Below are 17974 nucleotides of genomic sequence, written 5' to 3'. Positions count from 1 at the left end.
CATGATTGATTGGTTATGGTTATCTATTAACCGACTTATCGATTATGGTTTTGTACCAAAACCGACCTATGCACACCCCTATTTTGATATGGGTTTTGTACTCGTATATAAATGATCTTTTAATTATGATAGACGTAAGGTTTGTCAACATTCCCCCCCCCCCCACACACACACACCTTATTAATAGATTTGTTATTTGTGAGATTACTATATACGATATTCGTTGCATTAACATATAGTTTTTTTACTCGATGGATTCATATGTCATTTCAATGTCACCTAAGAAATCATAATTACATGAAGTCATTTGTGTTGAAGGGCTGAATCGATATGCTGAGTACGGTCAACAATGGAACATAGTACTAAAGTGGGAGTCTGAATATCATGTATATAATGTATGGTTTGGATATTATGCATGCAGTGGCGGACCCATGTTTTATTTTTTTTTATGTACGATGGTAAGGTTTTACCATGTTTTTGAGGGGCGTGATTGAGATTTTTTGTCCAAATAATACATCACCCCCCAATATCAATAGGTCCGCTAACTGTATGTATGCATCGAACGTCTAAAAATTACATGTAACTATTATCCCAACAAAGATAATGGTGAACGGGGAGGCATAATGTCAGCCCTTACTAACGAATAATATGCGTTATGAGCCTTACCCACTATTTGAAAACATATATCAATAAGCGCATCAGCAATTATGCACAATACCAGTTCACCACATATTAAATACCCTTAATTATACTTAAATGTGTATTCTTACAACTTAAATACTTATTCTCATGCCAATGGTTGAGAGTGGGCCAAAATCCATACGAGAAAGCTAAGTACAATTATTATATGCGTGTTTACAACTCAAAAGTCGAGCATCATGTACAAATTTTGTAGCAGTATAACCCTAAAATGATTCATATAAGACGTGCATATAAACATGTAAAAAGTGGGATATTTTTATAATATAAAATGATATAATTTATTTAGATATACAACTATTAATGAAATGGTGCCACATATCAACAAAAGCGTTCACGCACATTCAAACCAAGATAATTTCGATACATATTATTCACATATGCTGTACGGGGAGGGCCATTATAAAAAGGCCAAAGTTTCAACTGAAACTCCAACACCAGCATCCAACTGCCGCCACCTCTGAACAACCACTAACACCACAATCCTCTTAAAACCCCAACAACCACCTGTTCGATGAAATGCCCAACAACAAAAAATAGTTTTTTTTTCTTCAACTTATGAATTTCAACTGACCCACTGTTTCAAGATGTGTAAAACATGAAAAGCCCTAAAAATGGAGTTATAAATTGGGTGAATTTGATGGGGGGGGGGGGGGGTTTGTATAGGGTTTTACCTTGTTATAGATGATGTCGGTGGGGATGAATGAGGAGTGAAAGATGGAATTGAAGTGGGTTTTAGAGATGTGGTTCTTATGGATTTGAAGATTGTTGAAGCTGGTTTACAGATTGAGCCGTATTGAGACGCCATTGATGATGATGATTATGAAATGTTTTCGAGGGTTTGTTACTTGTAGTGGTAGGTTGATCCATTGTAGTAGGGTTTTGGTGCCGCCACCGCCGTCTCACCTCCACCACCACCGCCACTCCTCCACCACCACCGCTGCCGCCCCACTGCTACCACCACTGTCTCACCACCACCTCCAAATAACACAAAAAGTTCAACCATTCAAACCCTAATCATAGAGTTGTTGTTGAAAACACAAGCAACAAATCACAATCTGTTGGAGATCGTGGGGGTGGTGTTTTGATCTGAAATCAATTTTGGGGGTTAGGGTTCAGATGCACATGTTAGATCTTAAATCAATTTAATGAAAGTGATTTGCGGTTGTGGCGAGGTGGTGCATCAGTGGTGAAGATGAAGGAGGGTAATGAGAGAAAATATATATAGAGAAAGTGGTTTGTGTGTGTAGGTGTATTTATTTACTTTTAATAATAATAATAATAATAATAATAATAATAATAATAATAATAATAATAATATAATACAGGGGTATTTTAGTATTTTAATGAAAAAATAAAAGAAAATTTAAACAGAGTTAGAAAATTAGACTCAAATGGTTAAGAAAGTGACTATAGGGACTCAGAGTGTTAAATATTTTGATTTTAAACTCAAGTGGTTAAAATCACTAAAATATAGGGACTCAAACGTAATTTACCCTATTTTAAATAAACTGTATTTTTGTTATAAAATAATTTGTAGTCTAGTTAAAAAAAAACCATATTTTTTTTCTTATAATAAAATAATTTGTAGTCTAGATTTAACTTTGGAATTCAAAAATGGATCGATGAACATATGTGGAGATAGTTGCAACAAAGAATAGATACACCATAACCATACCCTCCCTCCTTCCCTTGATTCCAGGTTTCCTCTTTCTTCCATTCATCATCTCTCACAATCCCTAATCGATCAACTAATTCCACTTCTACAAACAACCAATTCAACCTATATAATAGCATCATTTCATTTCAATTTTCTCCAAATTTTCCTTTTCTAGGGTTTCCAATTGCCGATTTTGGACCTTCAATCCGTGATCTGCATAACCTACGATTCAACCGCTGCAGATCTGAATTTCAACGGTTCGTGTTCGGTTACAGGATGTTTTGGCGTATGACCGGATTGTCCACTACGTCTCCGGTACATCCTACACTTTTAATTTCTTTATAAATTGTTTGTTTTTGAGATTTTGTTAGATGATTTGAGATATTGTTAGATCTTGTGTTCGGTTAGTTAGTTTTTAGGTTAATTGCTAGTATGTTAGTTGATAGGTGTGGTTGTTGGTTGGTTGATGAGGAAATGAAAGGATATTGTGTGGAATTTGATGGTGGTTCAAGGAAAGGAGTGTTGTGGAGGACTGGAGGTTTTGTCTGTTTCTAGAGGCTTGTATTGAGAAGCTGAGTTTATGTTTGTGTGTTGAATCTAGTGTGATTGGGGGTTTGGGGGTTTCGGTTTTACTGATTGCATGTGTGGAATGGAATTGCGTCGGTTTGTGTAGATGGTGAGCGGTGTGATATAGGCGATGTTAAGTGGCTGATGGTGTAACTGTTCACAGAGGACACCAGTCTATATGTAGGCCTAGTGTCTGTGTCATATGAACAGATCCTGGACTTGTTGTGGTTTTTATGTCGGGCTGTAGAAATCAAAGCATGTCTATATTATTGTGGACGAAATAGAAGTTTTTGGGTGTGTGCACTTTAAAATGTCTCCATTTTGTGTGGCTATACTTGATAGATTGTTTTCCTACTGCATATATGGATAAGTGAAACTGTAAAAATATACGTGTAGTAACCCAAATGACATGGTTGTCCGTATTTCATTATTGTCTTTGTATAGCCATAACCAGGATTAAAAGAAAATAAAAAAAAACATGATTTTTACGGTTTATGTATCCTTTTAAATTTATATTTCATAAAAGCTGAAAATAGTTGTTGCACATTGCCCTTATGTAAACCACCTATCAACATGCATATGCCACTACAGAAATAGCAGTGTTGCCAGTACTTTGCAGTTATAGTAGTTAGAACTGAACACCCCTTTCAGCATGATTAGAAGATATTTTTCGTCAACAATAACATGCATGTACCTATGTTGTCAAAGACGCAAGGCGCAGGCGAGGCGCATCGGCCTCGCCCGGAGGCTAGGCGCAAGGCGCAAAAAAAGCGTGGGCTTTTTTAAGAAAAGCGCACATAGAGAAAAAAATATAAAAAATATCTTATGCTTTGAAAATAAATAAGATTCCACATATAAAATTAAAAAAAAAAACTATTATATATGCCATTTAAGATTATGTAGCTAATAGTTAGTAGCAAAAGTTTAGAACTTATATGTTGTAAGTTTTGGGTGTGTGAATAAAAGTCTCAAAAGGTTGTAAATACTTTGTCCCACATTGGTGTGGGAACAAAGTGAGTGGTTGTTTATAAGGTAAAGCCTTTACTACTCCATTGTAGCTTTATGACATGTTTTACCACAAGTCCTACCCACGCGCGCGCGCGCGGGGGGGGGGGGGTGCAAAAATGAGTTTCTGAGCTGGAATTTGGTTGAACTCGTCCTGCGGACACGAATGCAGCTCCGAAAACCCGGGCCCGCGTGAGGCAGTTTTTGCACGCACTCGGTTTCGTTTTTTGTGCGTTACCTTTTGTTTTCTGCTTATGCACTGCGCCTCAGCACCGTTTTTGCGCCTAGTCGCGCGCCTTTTTTGCGCCCCAGCACCGTTTTTTCAAAAAAAAACCCATTTTTGCGCCTAGGCTACCACCAGGCGCATAGGTGCGCCTCGCTGCGCCCGAGCGCTTTTTGCGCTTTTGACAACATAGGCATGTGTTATGTCATAAATCAGTAGCGTCATAAGCTTATTTGTTCATCTTACTCTTTACATTTCCTAGGTAGCAAAGTTCATCGTCAATTCTACACCAGATTAGTTCATTTGTTTCTTTTCTATCTTCTGCGAAACACGATCCCGCTCATCTCATAGTCATAGACAACGAGAAAGCTTTATGTGTCCTTTAAATCTTTAATACTAGATTAGCTCTTTTTGTTTGTTTTACTATCTTTCATATAATTCTCATACTTAATCTTCTAAGAAAGTACATGCCTAGTCACTTGGGGGGGGGGGATTATATCTTTCATATAACGTTAGGCTTTTGGCTTTGCGATTAGTGATAAATGGTGCTGGTTCATATCTCTCGTAAATTTATTTCTCTTGATGATATTGATCTTTGAAGATGGGTTTCTTACTTTCTTAATTATTCTGTAGGAATAGGTAAACTAGGATGTCACTTCCATATTATTTTTCTTGTGTTTCGATGCTGTTGACTTTGACTTTGTCTTTGAATAGTCTTATGAGATCACACTTTTATCATCTCAGGTGGAGACAATTTTGGACAAGGAAAATTATACCCTAGAAGAGCTTCTAGATGAAGATGAAATAATACAAGAATGCAAAGCTCTTAATAACCGACTTATCAATTTGTAAGTCTCACAACTCCTTGACTCCATGGTATCTTATAGACTTCTAGTGTCTAGTTCTTACTTGTGGTGTCATGACACTTATATAATGGTTCTTACGCTCAGATGTAACGTTAATTTTACTTCATGAATCATGATTTGTTTAAGCTATCATTCACTATATTTATTACATGGTTGACAGCCTGGCAGCCTGCTGCTTTCGCAAATTGTGAGCGATATTTGAGTCATCATTTAGTTATATCATATATGGATTGAGTTTCATATATGCATATTAGTTCTTGGTGCTGATAATGAAATGATTGCATATGTAATGTAATATGTGAATCCAAATTATTGTATATGTGCTGCCGGTCATAATTAAGCACGTAGTAGTAAAAGGAGGTTTGTTTTAACTCTCTAATGGATTATTGGATATAAACAGATAATACGAGACAGATATATGCAGTTTGCCAGTTCAATTTTCTAAACATGAAATGTACTTTAACTGTCAATTGCAGTTTGAGGGAAAGGACTCAAGTTGAACAACTTGTTCGGTACATAGTTGAAGAACCTCCTGAAGATGCTGAAAAGGGGCGAACATTTAAGTAGGTTTTTGTGGACCATCAAGTAAAATAAGTTTCTTTACATGCTTTAATTTTAGTAGACTCTGATGTCCCTTTGTTCTTGTATTTCTGTGCTTATAAGAATTAACAGTCAGATAAAACGTACTATTATGTTCTAGGTTTCCTTTTATCGCTTGTGAGATCTTTACTTGTGAAGTCGATATCATTCTCAAAGCCTTGGTGGAGGATGATGAGGTATAGACAATTGGTCTTTCCGTCTTTCGTTTCTTTGAAGTTAACGTGTTGAAAATTAAAAGTGTGAAATAAGCCGTTCATATCTCTTGTTGTAGTTGATGAACCTGCTGTTCTCCTTCCTTGACCCAGAGCACCCTCACAGTACACTACTTGCTGGCTATTTCAGTAAAGTAAGTTCATCCAGTTGTCAATTTTGACTTCTCTTATGGTACATTATATACACGTTATTTTAATTTTGCTTGTTCGGATAGCTGATGTTGTTTTTTAATCTATAGGTTGTTGTATGCCTGCTGGTGCGAAAGACAGTTCCTTTAATGAACTATATTCAGGTAAGTTACAAGTTAATTTGTATTTCAAACTCTACATAATTGTATACTTCTTTTTTCTGTATAATATTTTCAGTTTGCTTGCTCAAGTGTGTAAGTTTATGGTTTGGTGGGCAGGCTCATAAGGATATTATCCAAAAGCTTGTTGACTTGATCGGAATTACATCCATCATGGAGGTATAATTTAACATTACTATTTCTAAATTCTAACCAATATGTCTGCATTCCGTCTAATTCTTATTCTTGTACAGGTTCTTATTCGCCTGATCGGTGCTGATGAACACCTTTACACAAGCTATTTAGAATCAATGCAGTGGTTAGAAGATACAGATGTGCTGGAGATGATTGTTGATAAGTTCAGTTCCACGGTAATATTAATTTCTATGTAATGAATAGGTGTTAACAGCAACTCCGTTATCTGCTTTATTGTATTCTCTAGGCAGTTTGGATTTATGAGCTAATAACTAAAATTTACAACTCAACTGTTGAAGGATTGTCCTGAAGTGCATGCCAATGCGGCAGAGGCACTTTGTGCTATAACCAGATATGCTCCACCAGGACTAACTGCTAAAATATCCAGCCCGAGGTTAGCATCTAACTTTCGAAAAACAGTTTACTGTGTAAAAGCTACTCTCTTTATATAATTTAATGAACGAATGAACATTTAATATTTTCATATTTATTTTTTACAGTTTCATATCAAGATTATTTCGCCATGCTTTGGAGGAGTCACGGCCAAAATCAGTTTTAGTTAATTCATTGTCTGTATGCATATCTTTGTTGGATCCTAAGAGGCAAACCTCAGGGACGTTCTACATTTACAATCGTCAATCGACACATGGATCTGTAGTAACAGCAAAACCTGAGACCGTGGAAGGCATGTTGGAGAGCCTAGGTATTGTCATGCTGAGTCAGCTTTTGTAAATTTTTTCATTATGTGCGCATCGTTTTGTCATGTGGTCAGTTATAAGCTAGTTTCTTACGAGGCTTGAACTTACATATTGAGAATTCTGGTATTAAAATGTACAGGAAGTTTGTTAAAGCTCTTGGATGTTTCAGCAGAAGAAAATGTATTATTTACGACATATGGACAGTTGAAGCCACCTCTTGGGAAAAATCGCCTAAAGGTTTATCTTTGTACTTTAGCTTTAGTCGTTGTAAATGCAGTAAAGCATTTGTAATAACTTACTGGTATTTAACAATGTAAACTTTCAGATTATTGAATTCATCTCAGTCCTGATGACTGTCAGTAGTGAAGCTGCTGAGAAGGAGTTGATCCGCCTTGGTGCCCTAAAACGTATTCTAGAATTATTTTTTGAGTAAGTAATTTTACCAGTCTCTGTTGAGTTGTATTATCTCGTGAAATATTCAGTATCCATCTGTACTAATCAAAATTTATTTTGATGCAATTAGGTATCCATACAATAACTTCGTTCATCACCACATTGAACATATAATAGATTCTTGCCTCGAGAGCAAGAACACTTCACTCATTCAGCATATTCTTGAAGCTTGTCATCTTGTCAGGAAAATTCTTGATGCTGAGAAGAATTGTGCATTGAACTCCGATCCAAAGAATGTAATGTGCTACTTTCCCAAATTGTAACGGATATTCATGATGTTTGAAGGAAATATCTTATTCCATAGTTAACTGAGTTTCCTGAATGTTTCAGCCAACACTGCCTGCAGAAGGAAGAACGCCACCTAGGATAGGAAATATTGGACACATGACACGTATAGCAAACAAACTTATTGAACAAGGGGCTAATAATAGCTACATACAGTCATATTTGCAGGTTTTCTCATGTTTTTTCATATTCTGTCATTTTGTATTTTGAATATTTTCTAACATTTCGTCACCGCATGGTTGTTTTATACTTAAAATGATTGCTTTTTGACAGGGTGATAGTGAATGGGTAGAGTGGCATACAGATGTACTTGCTAAACGTAACACACTTGAAAATGTCTACCAGTGGGCGTGCGGGTGGGTATTTTACTATCGGTTTTTGGTCTACTGTTTTTTTATTTGATCAAGTTAAATATTGAATTAGCATTATTTTAAGTCTTTGTCAGGGCAGTATAATGGTTCTGACTGTTTCAGTATCTGACTATCTATCAAGTTTATGTTACAAACTTGCAATTTATGGAAATATTTTAATTGTTCCAATGAAATCAACAGGAGACCTACTACACTTCATGATCGTGGTAGAGATAGTGATGATGATGATTACCAAGATAGAGACTATGACGTTGCAGCTTTAGCCAATAATTTAAGCCAGGCGTTTCGATATGGTATCTATGAAAATGATGATAACGATGAGGTATACCACAAACTAGTCAAGTTCTTGCATTCGTTTTTACTTATTTTTTTATCATTATTTATTTTTTCTTTTTTAAACCAGAAACTAGTTGTGTTTGGAGGAAAACCCATGATTCTATTTTATATTCCTCATACATATCCTTAAAATCTTTTTATCATACAGGTTTTAAACAATATTTATTTGATTGTGGGTCACTGATATATATATATATATTTTTTAATTTATATCTTACTTTTTTGCTGTGTCCAGGCTCATGGCTCACTGGACCGAGATGATGAGGTACGTGTTATTAAGTTCTAACTTCTATTTGTGTAATGATATTATGTTCGGAATCCTAGTTAACCATTATTATTCATGGAAGTGAAGCACAGTTGATTACATAACATCGTCTTTAGCGTGAGGAAATAGAGTAAAATAAGTTGCTACCTATTAATATATGACCATAATAAACTTCTCTTTCTTCTTGCACTCATAAGAGGAGGGTACAGATGTTACAGAAAATTTAAAATGGGTGTATTTGATGTGGTTTTTTGTTGGATAAATATATATGATATTATACCAAGTTTTTACAGGGATATATGAAATTATCCCACAAAAAAGTTTAAGCAAATAAAAGATGTGTTCACTTTTGCAGGATGTCTACTTTGATGATGAATCTGCAGAAGTGGTGATATCTTCGCTTCGACTGGGAGATGATCAAGAAAGGTAAGCTATTTATCCAGAATCTAGACGGTCTAAATGACAGAAAATTACTATTTTTTTAACCTTTTGAATGTCTGTTTCAGTGGGTCGCTTTTCACAAACTCGAACTGGTTTGCTTTTGAGGAGGAGAGGGTGATTCCTGAGCAATCAACCAGTACGGTAGCTTCACCCTCGCCCAACACCGACGCTACTACTGACAGTGGTGGTGATGATGTGGTTATGTCCAATGAAAACGACAAAGACTTGGTTGATTCCGCAACATCTGAGGTCCCGCAGTCAAAACAAGACCTAGATGATGCAGCTATCGGGAAGGCAACTGACGAGTCAACATCAACTGAGAGTGACAAGCCAACTGAATGGATCGAATGGAGAGAAGCGGTTGAACCAGAATCATCATCGGTTATAGCCACCGAGTCTGCTGGAACATCTCACGCTGCAACTGATAGCCTCCCCAACGGGGTTCCCGAAGTTAGTCCGTCGGATGATACTGCTACTGATCCTCCTAACAAAGTGGAGGTTTGTCTGCCATCTTCCGCCACTGACAAACTGGAGGCGGTGGCCGACAGTGGTGGCAAAACCGACGTTGCAGTAAGCCCACCAGAGTAATTGAGTTTTTTAAACCTCGAAAGCATTGTTCTGGTTGTAGGACAAGGAAAATGCTAGACTTTTTTTTTTTGTGTAATTCAGACTAATGATGTACATTATTGACGGGGCATACGGTCGGAATAGCGATAGTAATTCTTTCTTCATCCCGTCGGTATACCAAATGGTCACTCCGGTGACCTGAAAATGGTTTTTCGGTAGTTCGCATTCGAAGATTCTCTTACCAAATGTTTGTATGTTAAAATGTTTTATACACACTTAAGATTCTTAATGTCTAAAGTTTCATTAATAAGTTATTATAAAATATGATAAGTCTTGTTGATTTTGGCGTTTGTTACTAGTCCTATATTAGTGGTATCAATTTATTTAATATCCAGATTAGTTTTAGTAAAAGTCATACAAGCTTATTTGTAGTTTCTTTTTAAAGACAGAACAAAAATGGCATACGAGTCCATTTTATTTCGATCTGTCACTTAAAATTCGACTCGACTGAAGAGTTTTGTTAATGTTAATAGAAACAAGCGTTCAATGAAGTGAAACGTTCAGAAAGTTTGTCTGATTAATGGACGAACAAAATTTTATGTTTGTTTAGTTAAAATAACAAGTTTCTTGTGCGTAAACATTCATGAGCTAAGAGGAGAAGGGTTTCAAAATCGACTAAGTATTTATATTTATATATTTACTTATTGAGAACTCATCAAAATAGTGTAGAAATAATATATTTTATTTCATATCACTATTAAAATATTCCCTTGTTCATAACTATCTCACATCCACATATCATTTGCACGCCTATATGCGTATCAAGCACTTACCAATCCAAAAATGTACATAATCATACTCTCGTCATCTGATCATGTATTATTAATATATAAATAGTATGTATATATAATTAGGATAAGGATCATTACAGAACACTAATTATTACAAGAACAAAAAGAACAAATCTAAATCACTAAATTTTTGGATTTAAGGTTCATATTTCTTAAAAATTTAAGTTTCTTACATTCATATGTGTATTATATCTACATAAAAAAATCATATATTTCCCCCTACACATAGTCTACATACATGTAGGTAATTTAGCCTAAACATAACCTACATCTGTGTAGGTTATTTAAAAACTGAAGATTTTTCATATTTTGTTTTAAATTCTAGTGTGAGAAACAATAAATCTTATATTTATAGCATTTTATTTACTTTTTAGGTTTCTAGGATTGAAAAAATGAGTGATTCATTTTGTTCTACGTGTTCTCGCAATATTTAGTGTTCTGCATAGAACCTTCCCCAGTTTAATATATAGATCATTAATGATCGAAAAAATGAACGAACTTTTTTGCTATAAAAAAGAAACAGCAAAGATTGACTTAAATTTTTTAGTTAGTTAAATTTAAACAAACGAACAATTCTCTGATTTTTTTTGGTTTTTTACAACACTAGCTCTTGAGTTATAAGTTATAAAGTACATAGCATAAAATATTGCGAAACATATAAAACCTTACGAAATGAAAACTGCCCTAAATTTTAAGGGAAAGCAGCTGAATGCATAGGCACTTGTTTTTGTTGCTTTTGTGTAAATGAAGCTAATGTACATTATCTTTTAAAAAAACATAAAACCAACAGATGTCTACTTATTACTACAAAAAAAAAAAAAAAAATATCCAACTATCATCAATAACACCACAATACAGTCATATATCAAGTTCCAAAGGTCAGGCGGGATCCGAAAAGCTACAGGCGTCGATTAAACCTTGTCATCAGAGGCTGTAGCGGCATCACCCTCCGAGCCCCCACGCCTCTTCTTCGTTTCACCATGTCTAGATCTCCTGGGTGCCTCATCTTCACTCTCGCTTTCACCGTTTTTTAAAGTACTTCCACCACCAGGTTGAGTCTCATCATCAATCCCGCCCATAGTAACACCGTCGCCGCCCCCACTATATCTATCGTTACCGCTACCTCCCGCTTGATCCCTCTTAGTCCGACTAGTATTCTGAGAAGTTTGTAGCTGCTGCTGCTGTTGCTGTGGAAAACCAGGCCGGCCGCCTCTTCCACCCGGGCCCATGAATGGGGGCCGTCCAGGCCCAGGGCCCATCATCATCCCGAATCCACCCCCTGGAAAATTCCCATGCGGGCCGGGCCGGCCATGAAACATCATATTAGAAAACGGCGGGCGTTGAAAATCACCAGGGAACCTAGGCCCGAACGGACCGAATCCACGCGGGCCCATGTTCATAAGATCGGGGACGGGAAACCCGTCGGGCCCAACTCCACCGTAAGAAAATCCATCGGGCCCCATCATGTTCATGAGAGGGGGGAAACCTCTCATTCCGGGCATAGGGCGAGGCCCCCTTCCTAGCGGCATATGAGGTGGCCATAACCCTCTGCCTCTCCCTCTGCCGCCTTGTGCCGCCATGCCGAAACCCTGTTCGTAACTATCGTCCTCTTCCTCACTCTCTTCTTCCTCCTCCTCTTCGTTGTCCTCAAACGGAACAATATCGGGATTTTCGGTTGCATTCTCTAGATTTACTCCTTTCGCCTTCTCTTCTTCTCGTTTTGATTCTGCTGCAAGTGATATTGCCTATAAAAATAGCACCGCAAATAAGTTAATATCTTTTTTTTTTTGCACCGTCAAATGATCAATCCCGCGGACACGTTGAGTTAAACAAGTTGAACCCGCCAGGTCAGCCCGTTTAACCTGTTGATTTAAAAATAAAATAAAATTTGACCCCCCAACCAACGAAAACAGCTCATTTAACACCCCTATAAATCAAGTGTTTTGAATCCTAAATTTGAAGTACACATCCTTTTTGGAATACTAAAATTTAAAAGGAAGATTAACTGTTTAGTAATCCGTAAGGATAAATAAAAAATTGCATATGTACCATGAGTTCACTGTCGGGTTCAAGATACAAAAGAGAGGCCAATTGTTCACCGATCGAGGGCTCTAGTTCCTGACAATCTCTGCTTATCTACAACCATAATGCAAACTAGTTATAATAATAATTAAAAAAAGAAAATAATAACTAAAAAGCATAGCAAGAGATATACCTTCACAGGTAAATTCTCATTGTAAGGGTTCCTCAGGTGTCGAGTTTTATGAAAGGACAGTTCACATAGCTGCAAAGCAGATAAAAGTTACATTTATATATATTTATATAGAGGCCGGTTATTGTACAATTGGCCTTAACGTACGATGCGTACGCGATTAGAAACAGCATGTTATACACAAACCCGGACATGTCATAATCGCATGCTTCACAAACTCGGACATGTTATAAACTCGGACATGTCATAATCGCATGTTATATATCAAAATCGCATGGCTCACAAACCCGGATATGTTATAAACTCGCATGGCTCACAAACTCGGACTCACAAAAAAATGGTCGTTCGCATGTTATATCTCAAAATCGCATGGTCATAAACTCGGACTCACAAAGTCGGACAACCAAAATGTACAAAATCACATGTTATACACAATCGCGTACGCATCGTACGTTAAGGGATATTGTACAATACACTTTTTTCATTTATATATTTATTTGACTTTGGAGAATTATATAAAATCATAATCACAGGTTGCAAATGATGTACCTTAAGCCATCTAACACAGAAATTCCGTCCATAATGTGCAGTACCGTGTTCAGATTTCCAGTTGCCGCCACCAACAGAACCACCAGTTTTAGAAGTCATTTTCGCACAGCCCTGAGAAACATTAATAAACTCATATTGATTGATAAATTCCAAACAAGATAAAACGTGATTAGAAAAAGATTATCTCGTATTTGTGATGTCAATTATGGTTCTAACCCACCTGAAAATGGCGTGTCCTGTTCACAGAAAATATTAAAATAACATTTTCAACAGAGTCAAAAGCCTCGTTTAGTTTAGCCTCGTTGCTTCTTTGGGTGGCCCACACTCCTTGTTGAACCGACAACTCAAAATTTTCACGGTTGCAACTTTTTACAATAAAATACCTAGTTTTCCATATATAAAAAAAATCAGCAACAAAAAGCCAAAATGAAAACTGCAATATATTGTGAATAATAAACACAGAAAATCATGACTTCTACCATAAACAACGAACAATAATCTTACAACATGTTTAGCAGTAACTTGTTCTTAATTAACAAAAACAAAAGAAACAGACAAAGTAGATGAAAAGGTACATTATCCGACTACAACAACGATAATTATAAACTGTAATTATTTATAACAAACGTAATATGATGGAAGTGGAACCCTCAAATGGCATCCACATTATAGATACATGAAGTAATTAACAAAGCCTATATGAGTCGTAGATCTCCTTAACGCACCTTGATGTTCCTTGAGGCAAGGGTATAGCAGTTTTATTTGCTTGATTTTGTTGACCATTTGACTGCGCTTGGGACTGAGCTAACTGGCTAACCTGTTGCTGCTGATGTGGCGACAAAGGTGCTGCAGGCTGCATTGAAGCAGAATCTGTGGTACTAGGTTTAGCACCTTGATTTGCATCATTGTTACCTTGTGGAAATTGAAATTTGTCAGATTGTTGCGAGTTGTTGGCGTTTCGGTTTTGAAAAAACCTATTAGAATTGCCGTAATTGTAGGAAGTTAATTGCTGAATCTTTTGGAGTACTTCTTCCACCGAAGGAGGAGGTCCCGGGAGCTTTGCATGCCTATATCGACAGTCAGGACCGTTTGGACAAAACCCCAACTTGTACCTGCATTTTAAGATTTAGCATCAAAAACATTCCCTAACATTCGTGTACTAATAAACAGATTGCTGACACAGTTGCTAGAAAAAGAAGGGTGTGTTTATACCAACTTCAAGATCCATGAATCACTATAAGAATCAGCACAAGCAACCAAACAAGAGTATTAATGATTCAATGATGGAAGTAGTAAACTATCGCTAACGGCTAACATACAGTGATAACTGATAAGTAAACTATAATAGCTACATATAATGAAGCAAGTAGACAGAAAAAAAACAAGCACCAAGGCAAACAAAAGTATAGGAAAAGCTAAGGCCACAAGTGACAAGGCAAACAAAAAGGTCTATACACCCAAACAGCACTAAGGCAAACAAAAGTATAGGAAAAGCTAAGGCCACAAGTGACAAGACATATCTATCTATACACTCCCCACAAAGTCCATGACCCTAATACGACGTCCCCAAAAAACTCCTATCCCCTATCAAGTCTAGCAATTTTTGCCTGATCAAATCAAACCAATAATAACCAATTATGCTTGCAATAATACTAATACTAGATTACACACACATATCAGTTATATGAGTGCAACTTAGAACAAAATCAACTAGCATATTATGCTACTCATGAACCCTCCAGATCAAATCAAAGGACATTGAAAATTAGTAACGGATTGAATACAGAAACAGAAATTGACTCGAATATCACCAAAAACATAAACAAAAATACAAAAACTATAGCGGCTACAAACTATGCAGTTAATATTGCTGATATGTCGGTCCCCTAGTAAAATATCGGTCAAGAATATTGGTACCGATGACCGATATAACCGATATATCACCGTAATTTGACCGACATATCACCGATATTTGACCGATATAACCGATATATCACTGAATTATTAGTGTTAAATTGCTATATATATAAATTCTGCATGATATTAAAATTACCGATATCTCACAGAGATGACCTATATCTCAAATATCAGTCCTTGACCAATATCCTAAGTAGTTAATGCGGTAAAATATCGGATATCGGTCAAGGACCGATATTTGAGATATCGGTTATCGCAGTGGGATATCGGTAATTTTAATATTATGCTAAATTTATATATATAGCAATTTAACACTAACAATTGTAACAGGTAAGAACTGACTAAGACTTAAAACACTAACATTTAACAGTAGCAACTAACAATTAAGACTTAAAACACTAATAGCGGCAATAAGAAGAAAAATGAATGGTAGAAATAAGAAGAATGGTACTGATATCGGGAAAATCGGTGATTTATCTATCAAATATCGGTCCTATATCGGTCGAATATCGGACAATATCGCTGATATTATCGGTACCGATATTCTGACCACTATTTTGTACCGTTATCTTCGCAGGGGACCGATAACCGATATATCACCGATATATCGGTTGATATATCGGGATATTAACTACATAGCCAATATCCCATATCACAAAGTCCATAACCCTAACACAACATCTCCAAAACCTCCTATCCCCAATCATGTCCTTCGAGAGCTACAAGCCTAGCAAATTCTCCCTAATCAAGTAAAACCATTTATAACCAACTATGCTTGCAGTACTAATATCTATACCGTTGCACCACTTATCACAATTCTATAAACCCTAGATCCCTTTTTCTACTTGTCTTATTTCACCCATTCCTATTCTATCTCTCAACTTAAAAAGGCTAATTAAAGTACTTACATATACATAATTTCAATCATACCTTATCTCACATATCATTTCACAATTCCTACATCTTCAATACTAATTATGTAATAGTTATGCTGCACATAAACCCTAAAAACCGTTCATCCAAATCAAATAAAAGATTATCACCAATTAGTAACAAGAAACACAAATTAACATGAAAAACATAAAGAAAATTACATGTTGCACTCCTTGATATCTTCATTAGTATGCTTATAAACACAATCCTGTTCACGGCACTCTCCGTACAACCTAAAAAACCTACAAATAGGCATTCGTGATTTATCATACTGATGGAGGAATCCACAGGCTTCTCCTTTCATACACAGGCTGCGGAGCCAGTGGCGGCATACGGTTTGACGGTAGCTCCTCCGGCCGGGAAAGTTGGCGTTGGCGGTGGCGGCGGAAGCAGGATCGGTGGCGGAGGACGGAGGGGCGGCGGCGGAGTAGGGGAGGTGTGCGGCGGAAGACGGTGGACCGTTGTCGGTGGATTGGTGAATAACGGGAACGGATGCGGTGGGTTGCGTAGGTGCGGCGTCGAGACCGCCTTCGAAGTCGAAGCTCAGACCTCCTTCTCCGTCTTCCATGTTTGTTTGCAGTCGAACACTTTTTTTTTTTTGCTTGTTTTATACAGGGTAAATTACATTTTTCGTCCTTGTATTATATGTATTGTATTGCAATGGATGCACTTTAACTTCGATAATTACAGCCATAGTCCTTTATCTGTAAAACTCATTACACCTTAGGTCTTTTAGCTCTAACCTGATTAAAATTTTTAGTTAACTTAGGCATGTGCCTTGGACATGAGGGTAGGTTAGTAATTTTACTGGTATATTGTAAATATATTTAAATAAATATAAGCCAGCTCTTTCTTCCCGCTTTCTCTCTCTCCAACCAACCCCCACCACCACCACCAAATCCACAAAACAAAACTGATGCAATCATAGTTCCCCAAAGACCAGCCATGACAATTAAGCATCACCACCACATAATCTCTTATTCGAGAAGGGATATTCGTCTAGAGATGAAGCTGAAACTTACTTTGTGAATCACCACCATTACTGCTGGTTCATCCTATAATTTTAGCAGGGATTCTTCAACTAGAGACGATGCAGAAACTAAGAATACGAATTCAAAAACTATCGATGCTTTCTCTGTGGATTCATCTAGATATAATGCGGATATTCAGCCTGTAAGTTCTAGGATACAGAATGTGGATATGCTAAAACTTTTGTTGATATAACATCAGATTTGAACAGGGATTTATCATCATCTGGAGATTCCGCAAAAATCAACACCATCGACAACAAACTTATAACCCCCAATCCTAACCACGACCACCATAGCCTAGGGTTTCAAATCGGAGCGCCTACAACACCACCGCCCTTCAATTGATGTCGATCTATGAAGGATTGGGTTAGGATGGTAGCGGGACTGTGGAGATCGATGATGATGATGGTCGACGGCGGCGGGATTGCGGTCTGCTGGTGGTGTTTCGATCTGATGATGACAGTGGTACATGGTGATGATGGTTGGGGTTATGATGGTTAATGGTGATGAATGTTGATGGTGATGAGGATAACAGTTAATGGTGATGGTGATGATGTGTATCCAGAGAGCCGGAAGAGTGAAGATAGATTAGAAGAGAGGGGGGATTTATAGATTATTACTATATAAAATTTAAATAGATAAATAGATAGGGTAAAAGGACTATTTTGTCATAATCATGGGTAAAAGGACACATATGCCCTCACATGAGGTGGACATGCCATACTTAACTTAAAAATTTAACCTTGTTAGT

At 36.9% G+C, this 17974-nt stretch overlaps 2 protein-coding genes across 3 annotated transcripts; one reads left to right on the top strand and one right to left on the bottom strand.

Annotated features, from left to right (window-relative positions):
- Positions 1 to 2301: 2301 nt before the first annotated feature.
- Positions 2302 to 10072, top strand: LOC110911742 (serine/threonine-protein phosphatase 6 regulatory subunit 3). Of its 2 annotated transcripts, XM_035984602.1 has the most exons (20): positions 2302 to 2401; positions 2535 to 2674; positions 4899 to 5002; positions 5497 to 5583; positions 5721 to 5796; positions 5892 to 5966; positions 6072 to 6125; positions 6240 to 6299; positions 6374 to 6490; positions 6614 to 6708; positions 6815 to 7017; positions 7152 to 7249; positions 7338 to 7441; positions 7536 to 7701; positions 7796 to 7918; positions 8024 to 8106; positions 8302 to 8443; positions 8693 to 8722; positions 9078 to 9148; positions 9229 to 10072. In XM_035984602.1, exons 2-20 carry the CDS (start codon positions 2636 to 2638, stop codon positions 9749 to 9751), a joined length of 2250 nt encoding a protein of 749 aa, XP_035840495.1. In that variant the 5' UTR covers positions 2302 to 2401; positions 2535 to 2635; the 3' UTR covers positions 9752 to 10072. The 2 variants fall into 2 exon arrangements, with proteins under 2 accessions (XP_035840495.1, XP_022012064.1); XM_022156372.2 differs by having other exon boundaries at positions 2310 to 2674.
- A 1179-nt stretch (positions 10073 to 11251) lies between these two features.
- LOC110911741 (30-kDa cleavage and polyadenylation specificity factor 30-like) lies at positions 11252 to 16781 on the bottom strand. The gene is made up of 7 exons (XM_022156371.2): positions 16354 to 16781; positions 14068 to 14454; positions 13563 to 13725; positions 13343 to 13453; positions 12797 to 12865; positions 12631 to 12717; positions 11252 to 12326 (listed from the first exon to the last, which is right to left on the bottom strand). Exons 1-7 carry the CDS (start codon positions 16758 to 16760, stop codon positions 11493 to 11495), a joined length of 2058 nt encoding a protein of 685 aa, XP_022012063.1. The 5' UTR covers positions 16761 to 16781; the 3' UTR covers positions 11252 to 11492.
- Positions 16782 to 17974: the final 1193 nt, after the last annotated feature.

This window comes from Helianthus annuus, chromosome 15, assembly GCF_002127325.2.
Source record: "Helianthus annuus cultivar XRQ/B chromosome 15, HanXRQr2.0-SUNRISE, whole genome shotgun sequence".
NCBI lineage: Eukaryota > Viridiplantae > Streptophyta > Magnoliopsida > Asterales > Asteraceae > Helianthus > Helianthus annuus.
The sequence above is the reverse complement of the archived record's forward strand: the minus strand, read 5'-3'. Positions and strand labels throughout refer to the sequence as shown.

Excerpts from the sequence above, each read along its gene's own strand:
- LOC110911742 (XM_035984602.1), top strand. The coding sequence starts at position 2,636 with ATGTTTTGGCGTATGACCGGATTGTCCACTACGTCTCCG. Across the intron at positions 6,709-6,814 it reads GCTAAAATATCCAGCCCGAG|TTTCATATCAAGATTATTTC; the intron begins GTTAGCATCTAA and ends TATTTTTTACAG. Across the intron at positions 7,018-7,151 it reads AGGCATGTTGGAGAGCCTAG|GAAGTTTGTTAAAGCTCTTG; the intron begins GTATTGTCATGC and ends TAAAATGTACAG.
- LOC110911741 (XM_022156371.2), bottom strand. The coding sequence starts at position 16,760 with ATGGAAGACGGAGAAGGAGGTCTGAGCTTCGACTTCGAAGGCGGTCTC. Across the intron at positions 14,455-16,353 it reads GATATCAAGGAGTGCAACAT|GTACAAGTTGGGGTTTTGTC; the intron begins GTAATTTTCTTT and ends CTTAAAATGCAG. Across the intron at positions 13,454-13,562 it reads ACAGGACACGCCATTTTCAG|GGCTGTGCGAAAATGACTTC; the intron begins GTGGGTTAGAAC and ends AATGTTTCTCAG.